Here is a 20,826-nt window from a genome sequence, read left to right as displayed (position 1 = left end):
TGGAAGAGAACGCTGAAATTTGAGTGGATTCAAAGAAAAGTGAAGTTAATCCGTCCTGCCCGTCTGAAACTCGGTAAAAATATTGGAACGGTTTCCGATAATAAACAATGGGAATCGCATGCATTTGTAACTAAGACTTCTGAGATGATTGAGAGTGAGAGACGTCTGAAAACAAACCATCGAGAGAGGAGTTGCTTACCCTTAAAGGATCTTCGATGTTCAGAATTTGTTTTTATTTTATTTTATAGGGGCGAAATATTGGAAGACTATTTAAGATGGAAAAAAATATGTTGTTGATGACGTGGATGAAAGAGGGGGATATTTATCAAAAAGGTGTGAAACATCATGGTGCTCAAGGAGCAACCGCAAATATGCTGAAAGAAAAACCTTATGAGAGTTATAATTTTCAGAATTGGGATGATCAAGATGATGGTATTCGTTAATCTTTGGTTAATGTGAACTTCAGATCCTTTTAGATTTTTCTTAATTCTAGTTTTCATGTAGTTACTAGTAATTCAACCTGACAATGCAGTAACACTAATTTATGTTGATTCAGGCATCAAAAACGTAAAACCTTTGATATTTCAAATTGAAAATATCATTTTAAGACGCACAAACTTCAATGAATTTCACCTGGATCTCTCTGATCCCGCGGCGCTTTAGTGGCAATGAAAGTCTAGGAATGAGCTAAAAATTCTAAAAAACGAGTGTGCAACATTCAGGTCTTGGTAGAATTAAAAATTCAGAATAGCAGAAGGGTCACTCATCACTATGTTGCAAGTCGGAGAAAAAATGATAGAGAAATGAGGAAGAAAAATTATGTAGGAGGGTTCTAAAATTTTAGATGACGTTGGGGAAAAATAAGGAACTGATATGGAAAAATCTGGAGGTTGAAATTCCCCCTTAAGGTTGAAAAGTGTGATTTGGAATTGAAAAAAAAATAGGAAAAAAGAAAGCAGGCACTTGAAACTCGAATGAGGAAGTACGAGAAAAGACACAGCCGAACGGCCATTATCATGCAAATTCTAGTTTTTAATATTCACACTTTTCAAATTTTGGATTGTAAAAAATAACTTCAGAGACACAGGCTCCGAATTTGAGAATTATAATAAACCGCTAATTGCTTTTTCGTACAACTGAAAGACACAATTTTCAGTTGAAAACACAAACACGAATTATGTCGTCGAAAAACTGTGCTTGCATTTAGTTTTCTTGGCATCAAACTACAATTTTCATTCGATGATTTGGTTCATGTCCGAAAAATTGAGTTACGAAAAAAGGGTTCAGAGGGGAGATTTCAAATGAAGAGTCAGAAACAGGTGAAAAGACACCAGAAACATTTTTCAACCAAATCTTTAATCTTTGTTGTCAAGTTTACTAGTGAACTTTCCGCTTGATTTTCAGTTGATCAGTAGAGAACAAGATCAAGCAAGGATAACTAATGTAGAAGTCGTGAGTATAAAACAAACAAACGCCTCCATTCAGAATTTGATGTTAGAATCACGACTATGCCTCCAGAAATAGTATGACCGGCTAGCCAGCTTTGATAGTTCAACCTTACACAATTAAAGTTCAGAATTGATTCAATTAAATGAATAGAACGAAAATTAGGGCTTCAGTAGTCTTTCACTAGTTTCTCCGCCAAAAAATGCAATCAGTATTACAACATCGGAGATCATCTAATAAAAACGAGAGACTTTTAGTGGTGTTTCTTCTCTGGGAGAGTAGAAATCTAGCAGAAGAAAGAAATGTATTGTTTCCGAGTGAAAAAAGTAAGAGTAGAAGTGCAAGCGGAATATGTATGTCATCACGATGATCACTTGACTCTATTTTTGGGAAGAGAACGGAAGAAAAGGAAAAATATGTCAGAGCTCAATTTGATTTTCCTCGTTTTTGGGAGACCGATCTTGTCTCAAAATGTTCTAGGAAAAACGAAAGATTTGTTTCAGGAAAGAGTAGTCGTCAATATGCAAATTCATCAGATTGGGATGACGTGAGTGCAATGGAAACATTTGAGAAGGAAATAAAGAGAAAAAAGAATATTGTAAAACTAAAAGATCAGGGCTTCTTCGCAATGAAACAAGGAAACTGAGAAACATAGTCTCAAAATTAGCATTTAGATTATTTCTAGAAGACTTGGTTGGATAATTAGTCTGATGAGTGGTCAAGATGAGGGAATTCATATTTGTGAATCAGAGATGTCCGGGATAGCTTTTTCGAGAAGCGGGATCTGGAATACGGATAGCGAAATAAAATAAGTTTTTCGAAATACAGAATTCGGAATCCACGTGGTAGAGGACTCTTGCAAAATCATATTTTTGTAAAAATTCGGAATGAACCATTTTTCTCGAAATCCGGAAGGCAGAATTCAGGCAAAAAAATTCATCGGAGCCCGGAAAGCATAATCTAGAGAAAAAATTCACGAGCTCCGGAGTGAACAAAAGCATGGAATCAAGAAAACAAAATACGGAATCCGGAAATCTCTGTGGGGAATCATTTGGAGAACATACTGTAGAGAACATGCTTCCATGGTGAAAATATTTCTAGAATGCATACACTTTTCATCATCCCACTCATTGAGTAATAATTGAATCTCGATAATTGCAATTATTAAGTACAATAGAAATGTGGTTTTCTTATTCCTCTTATTTTTGGGTGTTATACAAATACTCCGTTTTCGGTCAAAGACTGAAGTATTTATACGATGGAATGGGGCCAACGGGCAACTGGCTTTATTAGAGTTTTTCGGGTGGGTAAATATGGCAGAAGAAAGAGTTTCTATTTTTTGGAAAACTGCACGCATTCTTGAGAAAAATACAAGAGTAGTGGGATGACAGAGAAAGTTGAGAATTCCAATAAAAAATGAACAATGCTTTTATTTTCGGAAAGACTTCATTTTGGGGTCCAAGACGAAAAGTATTCCGATGTTTTATGGAATACGTAATCAGTGAACGGTCAAGGATCGCAAGGACATCTCATTGAAATGAAAAAAAAGTTTAATGAAAATTTCTCAACACAAAAATCAATGACCAACTCATATTAAAAAAATGTTGGCTCTTTTGGGGAAGACCATGAAGATCAGAGATCTGTGGAGAGAAATTGAAAACTCGAAACATCTCTTAAAATTTTACTTCCAGACATGGATGAGCAGGGAGGTAGGTCACATGAGTTCGTTCATTATTCATAAAGTTTTACATAATTCATTTGGTAATTATCAACGATAAATTTGGGAAGAGAAGAGAAGAAGAGCAGAAGTCAAACTAGATGTGTTTAGATAAATGAAGAATTAATGAAAATGTTTCAGAGAAAAAGCTTGAAATCTTAAATTTGAAATTGCTGGAAAATGGGTAGAACGTTTCTAGGATTATAATTTTTAAAAACCCTGAATCGCTGGGTTAAACTTTCCCACTAACCGAACCGAATCAATTCTGGGATCTCTAATAAACAAGTGATAACATTCCCACTTATCACCTAGATGATTGTCACTCCATCACTATTTTTCTATTGAAGCTGCCAACTGTTCTTTTTGAAAATCAGAAACAATTCATCATTTGGAGAATGAGGACCCCAAGAAGAAAACGAATCAAATGAAATGAGAGAGAAAAATATGAAATTGTGGTCCAAATGAATGAGTAATAAGAAGGGAGTGTAGAAGAAACAGGGCAAAGGTTTTCGTATAAATTAGGTGAATAATGATGAGATCGAGACGAGTGCTTTGCACGTAACTGAATGCTTTTGACGATCCGACAAGCTTCGTGTTTTGGATCTCGAGAGGGGCGAAAAAATGATGGTGGTATTGGGTTTGCTCACGTGTTACAGAAAAGTTTGCGGACTTCTTTTGTGAAACGGAGGCTCATAATCGTTCGATTAGGGCCAGATTTGCATTAGGATATCGATATGGCTTACTTGGGGTTGTTATCCACGTTTGTGGACCTCAAGGCAATCATTGTTGTTTTCAAATGGAGCTTTCATAGAGTTGTGTCTGATAAAGAACTCCGAACTGAATGAAGAAATAAAACCAAGAAAAATCAAGAAAAATACAGAACAACGATCTCTTCTGTTTTCTTTTACGAAATTTTCTTCAAAAAATGATAATTCCGGTTTCATGAAGCCAACCATAATAGTAGCGTAAAGGAGAACATAAAGAAGCGGATGGAATATGTGTTTGTCCTCTTCGATTCCCAAGGGGCATATTGAAAAATGTAAAAAACCGAATGAAGAAATATGCGGATCAACGGAAATGGGCCATTTGTCCGGTCTCCTTTATTTTCAGGGAAACAATTTTCAGAAGCATTCTTTGAACATATCAATTCAACCGTTTCCATATTTGTGCACATAGAAGTTTATATCGAAAAACCAGGTCGAATTGATGCTGGATCATAAGTAAATAGTTCAACTTCGTTTTTTTTCAAATTTTCGTCTGAACAAATCGAGTAATATGAACCCGTCATATTATTACAGGCATAAAAAGAAATATACTTTCCATCTGGAGTATTCCCATATTTAACAATATTCTCATTTATTAGTTTTGCCTTTTTTTCGTATTTAATAATATTCCATTTTCTTCGATGTCCATTTTTCCAGTGTTCGTTCTCTGACCTATTCATCCCGTCCCATCTCCCCCTGTCTGCGTCTCTTCTCTCCGATGTTGTCTCTTCGCCAACTTTCGGCATTCGCTTCCCAATTTTTTTCTCTTTTCCAACATTTTTAGACTTATCGCACACAATTTTACGATTAAAATTGATAAGAAAAATGTAGGTTAACACATTTATCATTTATTCAGTTCCAGTTTTTGTCTCGATTCCTATGGAATTTTTCTTCACGAGCGACTGCCCCATTTTTCTGTATTTCTTTCGAATAATCATTTTTGCAGGTAATTGTCCGGATTCTTTCACAGGATGGCTGGATTCAGTTTAGAAGAGTCGGCACCGAAAATTCTCGGAGTTTCGATCGCCGTCATCGCAGCAATTTACGTCATCTATCCACCAGGACTGCTTCTTATTCCACTATCCCTTTTTATCTTCGCTTACACCACAAAAAACGAGAAATGCTCAAGTACAGATGTGAGTTCAACAATTTAAAAGCTAAGTAACTGTTTAAGTTTTGCAGGTTGAGACATTTTTCTCGGGATTCAAAATCGGTGGACATCGTGGAGCTCCAAAGAGTTTCCCGGAGAACAGTATGGCCGGATTCGCACAAGCCAAAGCTGACGGAGCTGATCTCATAGAGTTCGACGTAGCATTGACGAAAGACGGAAAAGCTGTGTTGATGCATGACGATGATTTGGATAGAACTACAGATATGACTGGACCAATTAGGAATAAGACTCGTGCTGAACTCGATCGCTGCAACATTTCAGCCACTTTCATTAGAACTGCTCCAGGGTTAGTTGATTTTTCAACTCAATTATTGTATGTTTCCAATTAATTTTTCAGAGATCAAAGCCGTCTGGCTTCTGTAGCACGTGAAAGAGTCCCTGACATGGAAGATGTTGTTAGATGGGCAGTGGAGAATAATACTCGAATGCTGTTTGACGTTAAGGATTCGGATAACGAGCTCGTTGATCAGATTTCGAATCTCTTCTCGAAATACAATCTCTACGACAAAGCGATCGTTTGTAGCTTCTTCCCATGGGTCGTTTACCGTATCAAGAGAGGAGATCAAAAGATTCTTACTGGACTGACATGGCGTCTGAAGTTCTGGTCATACCACGACATCGAGAATATTCGGCCTAGATATTTTGGGTTCAAGCAAATGCTCTTTGAAATTATCGATGTAGCTCACGTTTGGTTGCTGAAAAGAGTCACTCCGTGGTATCTCGGAGCTGATCTTCTTCTAACGAACAATTTGGATATTTCACAGTGAGTTGAAACAAAGATGTTTGATTCCCGATTGTAATTGACCTATTATTTCTCCAGAGCGCTGATATTGGACCAAAAAAGACGCGGTATGCGTGTGGCCGTGTGGACAGTCAATGATATGGCCGAAATGCACTGGATGCTGAAGACACTTCATATTCCGATCCTCACTGACTATCCAGAGTTGACAAAACAAGCAGCACACTTGGAGGAATTACAAAAGATAGACTACATGCCAATGCACAAGTCTCACTCTGATTTGTAGATAGATGTATTTTTTTGAAAGTCTAGTCAGTCAATAATTGCTCAAAAAAGTTAATTCCGATGTACTACGAGTCTGAATAAATTCCTTACTTTTATAAATTCCTTATGAACATTCAATTTTCAATAATACAAAATCAACACACCAATTTTTAAATGATGAAAACCTTGGGCCTTTGAACTAAGTTTTCACAGGCATTGACTATCATAGATCAATTGAAAGAAGAGAAGATAATGAATTCTGACAGTTGACAAATTACAATCTTTTTTCAAAGACTTATATTGTATTTTATTGCCCATCGATTATGTGGTATGACATAAATCGGTTTCACATTTTGGCTTTCATAACTTGGCAGTTTGCCAACTATTTTGCTGGACAGAATATATTCGGAATCTATTCAAACAATGTTCCGAAATGGAGATGTGGAAATTCAGAACCAACTAGTGACTGTCAAATTTATACTTCCTGCAGAAGTAATTTAACATTTGTCGATCCACCGTTCAACTCAGCCGCCATGGAGTAAGATATTCTTCTTTTTTTCTCGAAATTTGAATATAGACTTCGAAAAAACATTTTTATTGCAATAAGATTTTTGAAAAGTTATGTATTTTTGTAAAATTATTGCGGAAAAAATCGGAAAAAAACGAAGGCCCTGAAGGCCCTGCAGTTGAAAGAAGAACAATTGCTTTGAAAAGTTGCGAAAAGGGACAAGGGTTTGAATTCCCGCCCAGTGAGAACTCTAGACCTAGTTAGGCAACGGCGTCCGGACGGCTTTGTTTAAATTGACCGACAGTTGTTTTTTTACGTCATGAATGCGGAGATAAAAGCGGAAAATTGCCTTGTAAAAAAGGCGTCTTGTCGCAGTGGCCTAGGTTTCTCGCTTCGCGGGAACTCAAAAACTCGTCCCTGTTCGCCACCTTTTCAGCGAAATTTCCCTTTGAACGGCGTTTTCCGGGGATCTCGAATTTTTCTCGAATTTTATTAGGTAAACACATAATTTTTCGAAATGTTTATGCAATAAAAATTTTTGGTCGGATTCCTTTTTTTAACTTCCGATTTCATCACAGACTTAACTGGATATGTGGATTGTCTACCTGGAATCAGGCATTTTTCTCCCAAATTCAATTCGCCGGACTTCTAGTCGGTACACTATTTTTTGGAACACTTTCTGATCGATTTGGAAGAAAACCTATTGGAATTTTGGTGATTTCCAATGGAATATGTTCTACTTTTGCCAGTGGATTGGCTCCAACAGCTACTGTATTATTTGTATTGAGGTATAGTTTTTACTTAAAGGTCTTTCTATATTGAAATTCAATCATCAAATTGTTTTATAGATTCTTCGTTGGTCTTTCAATTGGTGGAATGCTTGTCGTTTTGTGTGCTTGGATTATGGAAGTGATTCTACCACAACAACGAATGGTTGTACGTGGATGTTTCAATTGGGGATGGACCAGGATCGCTTTGACTGTAGTCTGTTATTTCACTCGAGAATGGCGACTTGCCTCTTTCACAACAGCTATTACTTTGGTTCCTGCTCTACTCTTGGTCATTTTTGTGATCCCAGAATCTCCAGTTTGGCTTCACAGCAAAGGATTCAAGTCGAGAATGATTCAAAGTGAAATGCACATTGCTCGTGTGGCAGGCATTCCGTATGCCCCAGTAGAACATAAAGTTCTTCGTCCGAAAGGATTGATAGAGACTCTGAAGACGAAAGGAATGTTCAAAACGTTATCAGTGTTATGGTCCATGTGGTTTATAGTGGCCATTTGTGGTGGAGCAATTGATCTGAATTCTGGAAAATTGTCTGGAGATTTGTACTTAAATCAGATGCTTTTTGGAATCCTTCTCGTGTTTTCCAAAATGTTACTACTTTATGTGGATACCAATTTTCACAATTTCAAAAGAAGAACACTTCACCAAGGATCTCTAATTGGAACACTTATCTGCGTCGTTATCATGGCATGTTATACTATGTCCGATTATCATGTAAGCTTATTTGCTTGAACAAAAACGATAGAATTTTTTCAGGGTGTGGCTGTTCTAGTAACGTATCTAATTGGAACAGTATTCATTGAATACACTTGGGATGCATGTTATCTGTGTGCTGTTGAACTGGTTGAGACGCCATCCAGAGCCAGTGCCACTGGTTCATGCTCACTGGCAGCTCGAGTCGGAATGATTTTGGCTCCAATCCTCACGAATGCGAATTTATGGTGGCCGTATTCAGTGAGTACCACTGTCATGGTTCTCGGAACATCAAACCTGCTAGTCTCTTACTTTTTCTTGGTGAGTATTAAATAATTTGTTATAAAATAAATAAGTTTCCAATTCAGCAAGAATCGAAAGGTGTCAACCTAGACGATGTTCACACGGATGATAGCATTCAGTTGCAAGATGTTCATGAACTTCGGGAAACAGAAGCAATGGTTCAAAAAGTTAGAGATTAGGTTGTTTCGATCGATGTCGGAATTATTTTTAAAAAATTAACGTTTACTTTTGAATTATTTTATTTTATCAACGACGTATTCTTAAACAGGCACGAAAACATAATCAGTTATTAAAAATTCAGAAGAAAATAGAAGTTCAATTCAGGTCATTGATTAACTGAAATCTTTTCAGCTTTGTTAGTTACCGAAAAAAAATGGTGTGACATTAATTGGTTCAATTTTCTTGTATTTTTTACATTGCAATTTGCGAACTACTGTAAAAAATTTGGAGCGCCTTTTTTTTAGAGCGCCCCCCCCCCCCCAAAACCTCGACTTGGTGCCTATACATCTCATTTCCATCCAAAGATATGAAAAGTAATCAACGAACAAATTGTTTATTGTAATATCAAGAATATTTTGTCAGTTGATAACATTTTTATATCTTCCACAGGAACCGAGATAAATTTGATCAAAGTTGACTGTTATTGAGGTCATTCGATTCGAGTGTTTATAATACTTTGAGATTCATAATATATTCGAACCGAGTTCTGAAAGGAAAGTGTGGGAAAAAACAAAATATCTTATATAATTTGAATTCAAAATCAGCAACGGGTTGATTCTTAAGTATTCGGCATCACCTTACCAAATGATCAAACTCTAGATTTGATTGGAAATGTGAACGGTCGATTGAACCTGAAATCTGAATCTGAATGTAACCTTATTAAATCTTCTCGTAGGTTTGGATCTTTTTTTAACTTCCGGTACTTTTTCTGCAGCGAGGCTAGAATTTCAGATTTGATGGGAATTCAAAAGAATTTGGATTTAGAAATTTTCAGAAACAGACTTCCGAGGTTGTTCCGTTTTTTTTTTAATGTGAATAAAAAATATTAAAATATTGTTCAACAAATTTTTCTGAAAAAACACATTTTTGAGTCCTCCTTCAACACTTCAATCTGGGTTCTTGGAGTTTGGAATAGTCTGTTTTCTATTGCTACCTGGTAACCTCTTTTTGAAATTAAACTCAAAACCAGATTTATTTCAGTCATGACTCAAATAGCTGAAAAACTAGGAATTTTCAAAATATTCAGTGAATCGGCAAGTTTTCTTTTTTTTTTTTTTCAAAATATTCAGTGAATCGGCAACTCCTGAAAATGGTCAAAATCAACTGAAAAAGATATCTTAGATATCTTATTGACCGTTATTGTATAATTAAACCTCGATGGTGTCGATGTATATGATAGCGACCGTGTCGCAGAAGACTAACTGGAAAACTTGCGAACTCATTGATGAGTCATGACGATGCCGACTAGCAATTCTGACGCATGAGTCTTGAATCATTAATGTATTTATATTCCCCTCACTTCTTCAATCATCGAACCCTAATAAAAACATTCTCCAGAAGTAAATAAAAAACTTGTCGAAGCAGAAGCAAAGTGGATGTTCACCGGAAGTCGTTGGCGTTGAAAAACGTGTGTGTCTCTCTCGTTTTCTCGAATTTCCCGACGACGACTCTTTCTATTCTTTTTCTTGCTATAAGCGTTGCCATAGATACTTTTTCCTTTTTTTTTCTTCTTCATCATATGCTCAACACACATACACTAACATCGTCTTCCTCCGCCCCATTTTCTCATGAATCTTTTTTCCGAGAGATGAAGAAGAAAAAAATGAGTCTCCACATAATTTAATCAGAAGCTGACTGGAAAGGAGAAGAGAAGAATTTCTCTACACTCTTTGAAATGCCAAAGCTATGGTTTTCCGGTGAGAATGGAGGTTATCAATTAGAAGCTGATGAGAAAGGTGAGTCATTCGGATAGTTATTATAATTAGTTTATTTTAGCATCTGCAACATATTCATCCATACGTACTGGTATTCTCAGTTTAACCCCCGGTGATCAAAAGTGTCGATTATACTGTAGCGGTCCTCGATGCAGATTTTGTGTAGTAACTCCTGGAAAATCTGAAACTCAAGCTATTGATGGTTTGTATTCCACGTGGATCACTCCTGATATTCTTGCTATGTCACGTCTTCAAGAAGAGCATTTTGAGAAGATGGGAATTGTGGAGCAATTCAAGATGTGAGTTGTTTTGAGTGGTTATGAATAGATGGTGATATTAAATAAGAATTCTTTAGAAATGAAATACAATCGGTGATTAATCTTCAAGAGAGTGGAGAGCATTCATTCTGTGGAAGTGGTAATCTGGCGAGTGGATTTAGCTATGATCCTGAGATTTTGATGAAGAATGGAAGTGAGTTTTACTATTTTTTTTAATGGGTATTAACAATCAGTTACAGTATACCACTACAATTTCCCTCTACCTGACTTCCAAGCATGCACATCAAATCGTCTTCTGGACATTGTAAAAGTTGTTGATTTCGCATTGGCGAATGGGAAAATAGCTGTTCATTGTCATGCGGGACACGGAAGGACTGGAATGGTGATAGCTGCTTGGATGATGTTCGCATTGGGAATGTCACCTAGTCAAGCAGTGAATACGGTACGGAGTCGAAGAGCCAAAGCGGTTCAGAGCAAGGAACAAGTAGAGACATTGCACAAGTTTAGGGTTTGTGGAGTTTCAGGGATCAAGTTCTATGAATTTCAAATTTAGCTACAAATCAGGAACAATGGAGGCATGATTATTCCCAAACAGAAAATGACATTCATTTCTGAGTACGTCAGCTATAATCAGAAGTTTATCAGTAAACCAGAATCCAGACTTTACGGCAAAGTTCCAAAGGTACGTATATGTATACCATATTTCCCCTCTAAACGTATATACCATTTTTCCTCTCTAATAGAAGCCCTCCCAAACTGTCAACGTTGTAGCTCTTTACCCGTTATTGATATATTTGCTCCCTATTTTTCTTTTTCTACCGGTTACATCTTTCCTGTGTCAAATATCTAAATTATCCCGTTTCCCCTCCCCTACTCAGATCGGCCTCGTGAGGGGCATTTTTTCTGAGTCTTTCATGTCCTGCCCATAATGTTTTATTACACCTGATCAATAAACAAATTAAATTAAAGCTCAATTATATCGATTCCTATGTAAGATATCGAAAATCTCTCAACTGATAAAGTATTGGTGATGCTATGATAAATAGTTTATCAGCTAACAAAAGTTTGATATCTTTGACAAGAATCGAGATAATTGAGCTCCAAGTTGACGGATTGGGTGTGCTTCTATTAGAGGAAATACGGTATTTGTGAATAATCATCGAAACTTTTAGATGTTCAATTTTCAGATTGTCTACACAGCAATGAGAATAACTCTCCAGAAGATGTACTCTTCTGTAGATTTCGAAATAGAAGATAACTATCGATTGAAGATCGTATGTGGAAGTCCGTTGGCAGAGAATAAATTATTCGATGAGCAATTATTGGATGCGCAACTCAATGATGAGGATCATGAGAAAACTCATTTCTGGTATTTGGATCAAGTCAAAAAGGGTCTTTCAATTTCAACTATTAATAGACAACTAGAGGTAAAACATTAGAATATTAGTCTGGTACAAAAAAGTCGGAGCTGCGGCCTAAGGGCCCACAACGACAACTACCGTAATGTAAAAATATTCTGATTTTCCGGATTCGTTATCTCGATTTCTGTTCGTTTTCAGTCAATTTTTTACAATCTACTTTTTTTATATTTTCTGATTTTTTTTGTGAAAAATGACAGTTAAATCGGAGAAAATCAGTGAAAATCATGAAAATGGAGAAAGTAAATACGGAGAATAAAATAGTTTAGAGGTTACGGTAGTTGTCATTGTTGGACCGTCGGCGACGACCACCGGCGTTTCTCTTCCACTGCTCCACTTTTTTGTACCATTATAAAAAGATTAAAATTACAGTCTAATTCTCAATTATATTTTCAGAACGAAGATTTCCGAGATATCATACGCCTTGTTGACTTATTTTTCCATTCCACATTCCACCAACTGACTCACAAGGAAGAGATTTTCGCTGTACTACAAAATTTAGATAGACACGAAAAGGTGAATATCAAAAATCGCCGAATTCAGATGAGATATAATTTTTTTCATTTCTCAGGATTGGTCGCCTACATTTTGGTTCCTTCTGAGTTGTATACGAGTAATGCCCCTCCCACTCCACCACGCCCTCTCTCGTCTCGTTGCAAAATGGTTCTTCAGATCGGAAATGGATCTGGCTTCTCGAATTCGAACAGTGTTGGGATTACCTGTAGAATCGAACGAGTAATTTGATTTTTTCAATAAATGATTTTTTATTGAAGAAGGAAAAGGCACTAAAATGAATCATAATACTCTGGCTGATTGGGAAACACACATGTAAAACCAATACAAAGGCGGAAAATGGGGTGAAGGAAGGCAAGTAGAAAGAAGATTTGGCTTAATTACGAATTACATACAAAAAGTTTAATAAGATGAAAATAGAAGTGAGAGAGCGAGAAAGCAAGAAAAAGTTGTACCTAAATTACACGAGTCAAAACAATATGGTGGTTCACAACCGAGAATGACTGGGATTTTTTTGGAAGAGAGCTGATAGAATATTGAATCTGATCACTGCCGAAAAGCATTTGCAGATGGGATTGGCGCGCGACGGTTTGATGGCTCCAGAAGCCGTTCGGTCATGTCTTTCTGAAAAAATTGAATATAAAGACATCGGATCACTAGTAATAACTCACCAATGCTTCTAATTCTTTAGCAGAAACCATTCCGTACTCTGTAACAAAGAAGTAGAAATGCTTGTAAAGTGTATTGGCATGTGGCTCGGCGCCCAATTCCCGAATCCGATCAAAATGATGAATGTAGACGTGGACGAAAACACGAAACAGGCGAGTCAAAATTTTCTTACAAATCTGACGGAAATCCTTTGGAAACGACACATCTGAAAACGATTGTGATGCTATGTGTTTATTTAGAATCAGAGACTCACTTGTACTAGAAGGGAATATGCTCTCATCATTGATACGAACTTCGATCCAGTCCATTAGCAGCTGAAATAACCATGATGTATCCGTTTACAAAAACATACTATAGAGGGAAGGGTGCAAAAAGATAGAGTATAAGCGTATCAGGTTTCCAAGAGAGACAAACAAACCTGCATATACTGAGGAGCAGGGAGCCTTGTGGGTTTCTTGTACTCCAGCCCATCTTGCCACAAATATTCGTATCGGGAACCTCCACACATTGTTGGGCATGATTCACAAGTGCACACATCCGAAATTGTACCGTACATCAGGTTGATACGATTGAAAAAGTCCACAGCTGAATAGTAATGGTTTCAATGATGTTGTTGTTTTCACTGAGCTTACTATGAACAGCGAGCCAATCGTCGAAATTCTCACTTGGCGGCAATTTGACAGCATGTCGAAGATCCACTCCAGAATGCAATGTAGCTTCAGCTTGTTTGTGGAGACTGTAACGGAGTGTGCCTTGTGGGAATTTCTTCCTCGGTCGGAAAGTCTACAAATAATGCATTGTTTTAATTTTTCAACATGAGAAGACAATGTGAATGTTTATATTTAAAGGTAAACACTATGGTTTTGGAGAGGAGATTTCTCACATAAATGATTGCAACCAAGGGGAACTTCCCAAAAATGCTAACCTTGTGCTTATTGACTTGCAGAAAATCGAGAAAGCTGGCCATAACTGCAAACAACGGTTGAGAATCTTTCCTCTTTTCGTCTCCACTGGCAGTTACAATGGCGCCAGAAGGCGGTGAAGTTTTCCGTGGAGTGGATGGTAGAATTTTCGATCTGCAATAGAATGAGAATGAAAGGAAGAAGATTGCGAACTTTAATGAGTCGTAAAAGTGCTAGCGGTGAACAGCAGGACACTGGACGAGTGGTGAATTTTCTAGCTCACGTTTTTCTTCGAAAAAACAATAGCAGCATGGATGGGCGTATTTTAGAGGTTACGAAACAATCGAAGACTCTACGAATTTCAGTGATGAAATCGCAACAAAACATTGCATGTTGTCCCTATTTTTAAATTCCCGGTTCCGAATTCCGTTTTCTCCAAAAGACGCGTTGACAGATTTACGAGATATTTCGGAGATATTACCTGGATTTCCAGATCGAATCAGAGGGTTCCGAGAACGAATAAAAGGATTTAGGTGTTGGTGGTTAGTGGGAAATTAGCGAATTTTGATGATGGATAGCCTGTGGCGCGGCACTCTCTCACGCAGTTGGCCCCTGAAGAAACAGCAAGAGAAGAGACACACACACAATGAACATCATGCGTTTGGGGACGAGGCGAACTAGAGACCATAAAGATTGAAGAGGCGGAGATACGAATAGGTAGCAGTTGAAATGGATGGACGGAATATAGTGTTGAGGGATGAGGAGACATAGATTGGGTGAGAGAAATGGAGGGCATGAATTGTGTGCCAGTGAGGATTTGATAATGAGCAGGCATGAAGCGGGAGGACAACAAGGGACCCAGCGAATGAACTGTGAATTAATCGCCCATGAAAAAGGATGGGTGTGAGGAAAACGAAGTTAATCGTATGCTCAAAGTGGAAACTAATTGGAGGAACAGCTTCAAAGTTCCATATTCTTCAAAACTCCTGGTTCATTTTTTTATAATCGTCAAGTATTCATTAAAACATGTGCGAGGAGATTACCGTAATTTCTTCCAATCAAATGAATCGAATCACTTTTTCCCTTCAGACGGACCGTATTCAAACATTCTATCTGTTTGTACTGCAAACTCGCAGTGACTCATAGCGATTACGATTTGTGCAAAATTTTGCAGGCCAAAGGTACTACACACATCGGAACTTTTTTATGTTACAAAAGTGATGGATTCTGCAAAACGAATTGCAAATTCTTAATGACCGGAAGGCGCAAAAGAAACCCGAATGTACAGAATAATAATTCTGGTTTTCGCCAATACACTTCACGTTCTGCATAATTGAGTGACCGAGAATATGAGCCAACTCCATACTGGATTTATTCGAAATTTGAATTTTGACCATTGAAGTGCATGACCTAAGCATACAAAAAGTACATACGGTGACATCTAATTATCAAATCAAATGGGTGACGCCAGACGGTTTCAAATTCCAACCTTTTGAGAATTGGCACCTATTAAATCACGAAATTCAAATTCAAACATTGCGTTCAAGCGGTTAGAAAAAGGATTTCAGTCAGATAGGACGCTGTTCATTTTGCCTACATTTCGAGATGGGATTCAGAATTCTGTCTTCTAAGACTTTGGTGAAAATTGAAACTAGGAGAATGAGAACAACGAATAGTTGACACAATTTTACGAGTTGTGAAGGTTTTGACTGACAGCCTGTCGGACGTTGGAATTTTCTAGGGGTTCGGCACGAAGAAAACTAAATGCTTAAAAATACAGAAAAGATATTCATAATGGATGATTGAATGTTCGCCTAGTGGTGATTCCACCGAATCCAGAAAATCAAATGGGTCAAATAGGACAAATCGTGCCGTTCAGAAAGTGAGAACCAACCTTTGTTCATTGGGCGTGTCACCGCGTTGAAGTACCTCCGGAAGACCATAGCAGTTGAGAAGTGACATGCTGAGAAGTACGGAATGGTTCTGGAATTGTGAAAGATGATTCTCTATTGTTTGGTTATATAAATATGTCTTGAGCTTTAAACGAGATCTATTGAAGTCAGAGTTTACAATACAAATACATAGTTTTTTTCGAATTTTCAAATGATGACACGAAAACCTGTCATCCATTTCGTGGTTTTTGAGTAATTGGCTAAATACAAAAAACAACTATTTGGATTTTCGAAAATTCTGTTCACAGAACTCTGCAGAGTGCAACAAAACAACTACCTTGTTTTTCGCACTTGTCGTGTCAACACCTTGCGATTCGAAGAATGATACGATAACATTTTAAAGGAACATCCTCGAAATGAGGAAGGTCTCGACACGATCTCAAAATGTGAAATAGAATTTTAGAGATTGGTTTCTTGTTTCATTGTTTTTCTCTATTTTGCCATTCCGTAAATCAAGAAAACAAATCGAAAAATCTGTTTTTGAACAAATAAGTCTTTTGATATTAGTTGTGCTGCAGAAATACTGTTTTTTTTTCATCGAAACTTCAGAATTCGTGATTTGTCGTAAAATTAAGTGCATCAGACTACAGTAACCCACGAGAATGTGCAGATTTTTGGAAATCGCTCAAATTTTTCTTTCCCAATTCGATTTTCATCTACTTTCTACTTTTTACCCTTCCCTTTTCCGAAGAACCATGAAATTCTTCACTTAAATGTTTTTTAGAGGCTTCGCTCGTAATTGCTCTAAACATCCTTCTGTTAGGAGCATTCTTGGTGTGTGATGTGAGGATAGGGCTGTTTCAAAAACAGATTAAATTCTCTTGTGTCCCATGTGCTCGCATCTCGTTCGATTGCCTATTTTGAAGCGACAGAATTATTTTTGTCCGTTTTCGCAGTGGATCATTTTGGAGCATCCCCTTCTTCGTCGCCGCGCGTCTCTCGGCTTTTCTTCTACTTGCGCCCTCTACTCCTCTCGCTCCCTTCTCTTTTTTCGTCGCACTTGGCTTCATGCCAACAAGTCTACTCTCCATCGTTTCCTTAGTCTCTCATCCAGACCCCAGTCACCAACACTGGGAAAGACCACCTCATTGAGCTGTGCCCACCACGAGTTTATTTTCGAACTAGTAGAAAATTATTTACTTTTTATCAAACTTCTGATGTTTAAACTTAGGAAGAGGATACTTTTTGTTATATTCTCTCATTTCGCGAAGATTCTCTCTTCTTCTTGGCCCGCCAAGAGTTTCTCTCTTGCGCCGTTCTACCAGCTGTTCGAGCAGCTTCGCGTCTCATTTTTTTTGCATCTTCTCTCAGTTTTTCTTTTCGAATCGCACGTAAACTATTATATCGGCTACTAACAATCACTTGGTTATGTAATCAAGTCTTTGAAGATGGCAACAAAAAGCTACTTCTCCGTTCGTTCGAATTTTCTAGGCGGTGTTCAAAAAGCTCTCGAAATTCTGACTCAACTCTGTTTGGAGCAGTGTCTGCAAGGGCACCTGTCTATTTTCGATCTCTCTGATTTTTTTCCAAATTTCGAAATTCTTCTAGTTTTTCCCAGACTGAAAGCGCTCGAAATCCCTCTAAAAATAGACGGATGATGGCAGAATATTGTTGATTGCACTCTTTTTCAACATATAAAAGTGAGCGTTTTCATCAAATCTCGGTCAGTTTTAATGTTCCTAATTTCAACAGTCCAGTTTTCTTTCCAATCAGTACCCAGTACAGCAACATTTGAAGAACAAAGAAAGTGCATCAGCAATGAAATATTACCGTAGAACGTCTCTTCTACTTCCTTCATCTCTCATTTCACTTTGCACTTTCGGCATCTGGGCGTGTTGCATCATTTCGGGTCTCACAACGAATTTTCCCTATCGTCTTTGGTGAACAATTTTTTCTGTGCGCACCTTGGCCCAAAATGTCCTTCGCAAGTTCCTCACCCCGTGCCTTAGGTTACCACCTCATTTTTTGTGCTGGTTCCGTTTCCTCCCGATCTTCATGCCGCGCTTTGTAATAAACTGTGCCACAAGATTTTCATGTTTTTGTGGACCCAGTTTATCCTTCCCGGAATCTAAATCAAGTTGTCTTGTTTTCAAAATTTTTGCTAGTTTTGGACGCATTCGAAAAACCTCACTTTTTCATGCCTTGTTTTCACTCTAAGCTCCCTAGAAATATGTTGGTCTGTGATCTTTCAAGCGATCGAATATTCTCCTGTTTTCGTGAGAGAAGCAGATAGAGGCTTTATAGAATTTCCGCACTTGCCTAATGCTTTCGTTATCAAAAAGTTTTTCGAAAGTTGAGAAAAAACTTCATCCCAGACATCATGACGTCATGAGAGCAATAATCTTTGGGCGCAGCTTTGAGGTTATGAAATAGTGGACGCCTGCAACGAACTTGTGACCTCCAAAGTTACCTTACAGGCCACTACATCCTGCCGAGTCATTGTAAGAATTCTCCATTACCCTTTCTGCTAGAACTTGGCACGCATCCAATCTTTTTTCGAAGTCTCTTCAAAAAAGATTTAGTGAAAAAAAGAAAGTGGATGAAAATGAGTAGATTCTCTCTGTCCTTTCATTCTTCTTCCATTTTAAATTGATTGCTCCTTTCTCTTCCTCTTCTTTCTACCCGTGCATCTTTCGTGAACTTCACCAATAGGTCATAGGGATATGTTTCTCCCCGGCCGCTGAATCTGCGTCTCGTATTCTTTGACATTTGACGGAGGAGCGACGAAAGGAGCACCGTTTACACCCCACCCATCGCGTCAGAGTACGTCCGATTCTTCTTCTCCTTCCCCATGCAATATCACCTTTGTAATCGATGAATAGCTTTTCTATGTTACTCAACCTTCGAATTTTTATTGAAAAATGTAGAGAATGGGACGCTGAATCTTCTAACCGGCATAGTCTTCTCCATACTTTCCCTCTCTTTTCCGTTTTAGAAAACCCTTCTCCTCAGGCGACTCCCGAGCTTTCTCATCTCATTTTTTCTTTGTGAAAGCATTTGGGCTTCTTCTTCTTCTTCTGCAACTTGATTTGTCAATCTCGTTGTCAAATTTGTTCTTTTTCTTCGTTTTGCGTCCTTTGCCCTGCCCAACCATTACAGTGTGCGACTGTTAATAAATCCTGGGTCGCAGCACATCGAGCAAACAAAGAACACTTTATTTTTTGAAAAGTTGCATCCGCGCAGATGGGTGGAATGGGTGGGCATTTCTTGAACGTTCGTTCTGGACCTTGACGGAGATTCTCTTCTGCTTTTAACACATGTGCCTTCGAACCAAAATCATCAGCTTCGAAATATTTATGTTTTCTGTTGACTCAGCGACAATGTATAAAGTCGATGTCCAGGAAAAATCACGAGTCAAAATATTTTTGACGAGACAATTAGAAGCAGAGTTTAGGCTCTGTAAATATCTGATGTCATTCTGCACGATCAGGGTTGGTGCTTGCATCGAAACCTTCGAAAGGCTGCCATATTCGTTTTCCCATTCATTCAATCTCCTAAACCTATCCATCAGACCTAAATCCTTATTTCTTTTTTTTTGCATTATGTTTACCCGAAGAGCGGAAATGTTCTGCGTTCAGTGTTTTTACGTAGAATTGTAGATAAGACAAGAGACCAAAAAGTAATTCACTAGAGAACAACCAGTTAGAAAAATCCTTTTGCAATGCAGCCTTCATTTTCTCACCCCTTATCACATTTTTTTTGAGTGGTAACATCCATCACAGACCAACGCGGAAATCTTCAGATGTAGGCGGGAGCGGACGTTTCACACTTTGTCTCGGACAGACATCGTGATAATGATGTCGGTGAATTGTCCGAACTCGCCGTTTTCCAAACCCCTCTTCTTTAATTTCCTCATTCCGATCTGTCTGTTAGGAATTTTTAAAATATTTATTTCACATTCGCTTCTTCTCTTGCACAAACTGAACTTATCGTACGTTATTAAATTCCGATGTTTCAGGGGTAATTATCGTCTCGTATCGTTTAACGTTCGGCGAGTCTTCTCACGTCTTGTCACCGTTTTCGCCTAAACCAAAGGCGAAGGGCCCTGCTGAGCCACCGCAACTCTACATCCCAACCCAAGTTGACTCAATTCTTCCTACGGATATCAAGGTTATCTTCTGGTTAGTTTTCAACAAGTTTATGTTCACTGCCTAAAGAATGTGCGATGTTCAGATCATAGATTACCGACTAGAGTAAAGAGGAAATAAATCTCAGCTCTTTGAGCTGTACCATCTGGAAACGCGAGTTTCTTCCAGAAGGCTCAGATAAAAATCGCTCAGTCTTATCTTTTTTCTTACCGCGTTACCGATCTGTAGTCGAATCAAAGTTCGTTCAGCCTAGTATCATTTATTTGAATTTAGAGCGGCTTTCCTTCTTTTTTCTAACCTCTCTAAATATTAGCGATTGTCATTAAACGAGACGCAGATAGTTTCATTTTGTGTCCTTTTTCTAATTCCGCCCACCTAGGCATACCAACCGATACTACAAAGCATACCGAAAGTACCATTTACGTCAAAAGGTACATTAAAAACATATAGGTGACGCCACAATGATCACATGGAAAAAGGGAAATGAGTGGTAATAGGCTCAAAAGATAACGATTGTTTATTTCTGGCACAAATTTGGACTGTTATCAGAGACCATCAGCTGTCGGCGGCAAAAATTCGCTGGTGATAAACACAGCGCCTTTTTGTTTCCTTCATTCCTCCCGTCTCTTCACATGAAGCTTTCTTCTAAAATTGTTTCTTTTTTTCAGAACAGATTCAAAA

General features: G+C 38.0%; 4 protein-coding genes across 4 annotated transcripts; 3 read left to right on the top strand and 1 right to left on the bottom strand.

Annotated features, from left to right (window-relative positions):
* Positions 1–4,898: 4,898 nt before the first annotated feature.
* On the top strand, positions 4,899–6,123 carry CBG05849 (the record flags this gene model as incomplete). Its single annotated transcript, XM_002633102.1, has 4 exons — positions 4,899–5,063; positions 5,110–5,384; positions 5,436–5,861; positions 5,919–6,123. 4 exons carry the CDS (start codon positions 4,899–4,901, stop codon positions 6,121–6,123), a joined length of 1,071 nt encoding a protein of 356 aa, XP_002633148.1.
* A 301-nt stretch (positions 6,124–6,424) lies between these two features.
* Positions 6,425–8,570, top strand: CBG05850 (the record flags this gene model as incomplete). The annotated part of the gene is made up of 5 exons (XM_002633103.1): positions 6,425–6,639; positions 7,188–7,397; positions 7,458–8,109; positions 8,152–8,409; positions 8,457–8,570. 5 exons carry the CDS (start codon positions 6,425–6,427, stop codon positions 8,568–8,570), a joined length of 1,449 nt encoding a protein of 482 aa, XP_002633149.1.
* Positions 8,571–10,285: 1,715 nt separating this feature from the next.
* CBG05851 lies at positions 10,286–12,760 on the top strand (the record flags this gene model as incomplete). The annotated part of the gene is made up of 8 exons (XM_002633104.1): positions 10,286–10,346; positions 10,387–10,624; positions 10,681–10,796; positions 10,843–11,111; positions 11,157–11,285; positions 11,791–12,030; positions 12,418–12,537; positions 12,593–12,760. 8 exons carry the CDS (start codon positions 10,286–10,288, stop codon positions 12,758–12,760), a joined length of 1,341 nt encoding a protein of 446 aa, XP_002633150.1.
* Positions 12,761–13,080: 320 nt separating this feature from the next.
* CBG05852 lies at positions 13,081–16,067 on the bottom strand (the record flags this gene model as incomplete). The annotated part of the gene is made up of 7 exons (XM_002633105.1): positions 13,081–13,158; positions 13,206–13,408; positions 13,457–13,517; positions 13,622–13,788; positions 13,836–13,986; positions 14,129–14,279; positions 16,000–16,067. 7 exons carry the CDS (start codon positions 16,065–16,067, stop codon positions 13,081–13,083), a joined length of 879 nt encoding a protein of 292 aa, XP_002633151.1.
* Between the last annotated feature and the right edge of the window lie 4,759 nt (positions 16,068–20,826).

The sequence above is a fragment of the Caenorhabditis briggsae genome (assembly GCF_000004555.2).
Source record: "Caenorhabditis briggsae complete genome, chrIV, whole genome shotgun sequence".
Lineage (NCBI taxonomy): Eukaryota > Metazoa > Nematoda > Chromadorea > Rhabditida > Rhabditidae > Caenorhabditis > Caenorhabditis briggsae.
The sequence above is the reverse complement of the archived record's forward strand: the minus strand, read 5'-3'. Positions and strand labels throughout refer to the sequence as shown.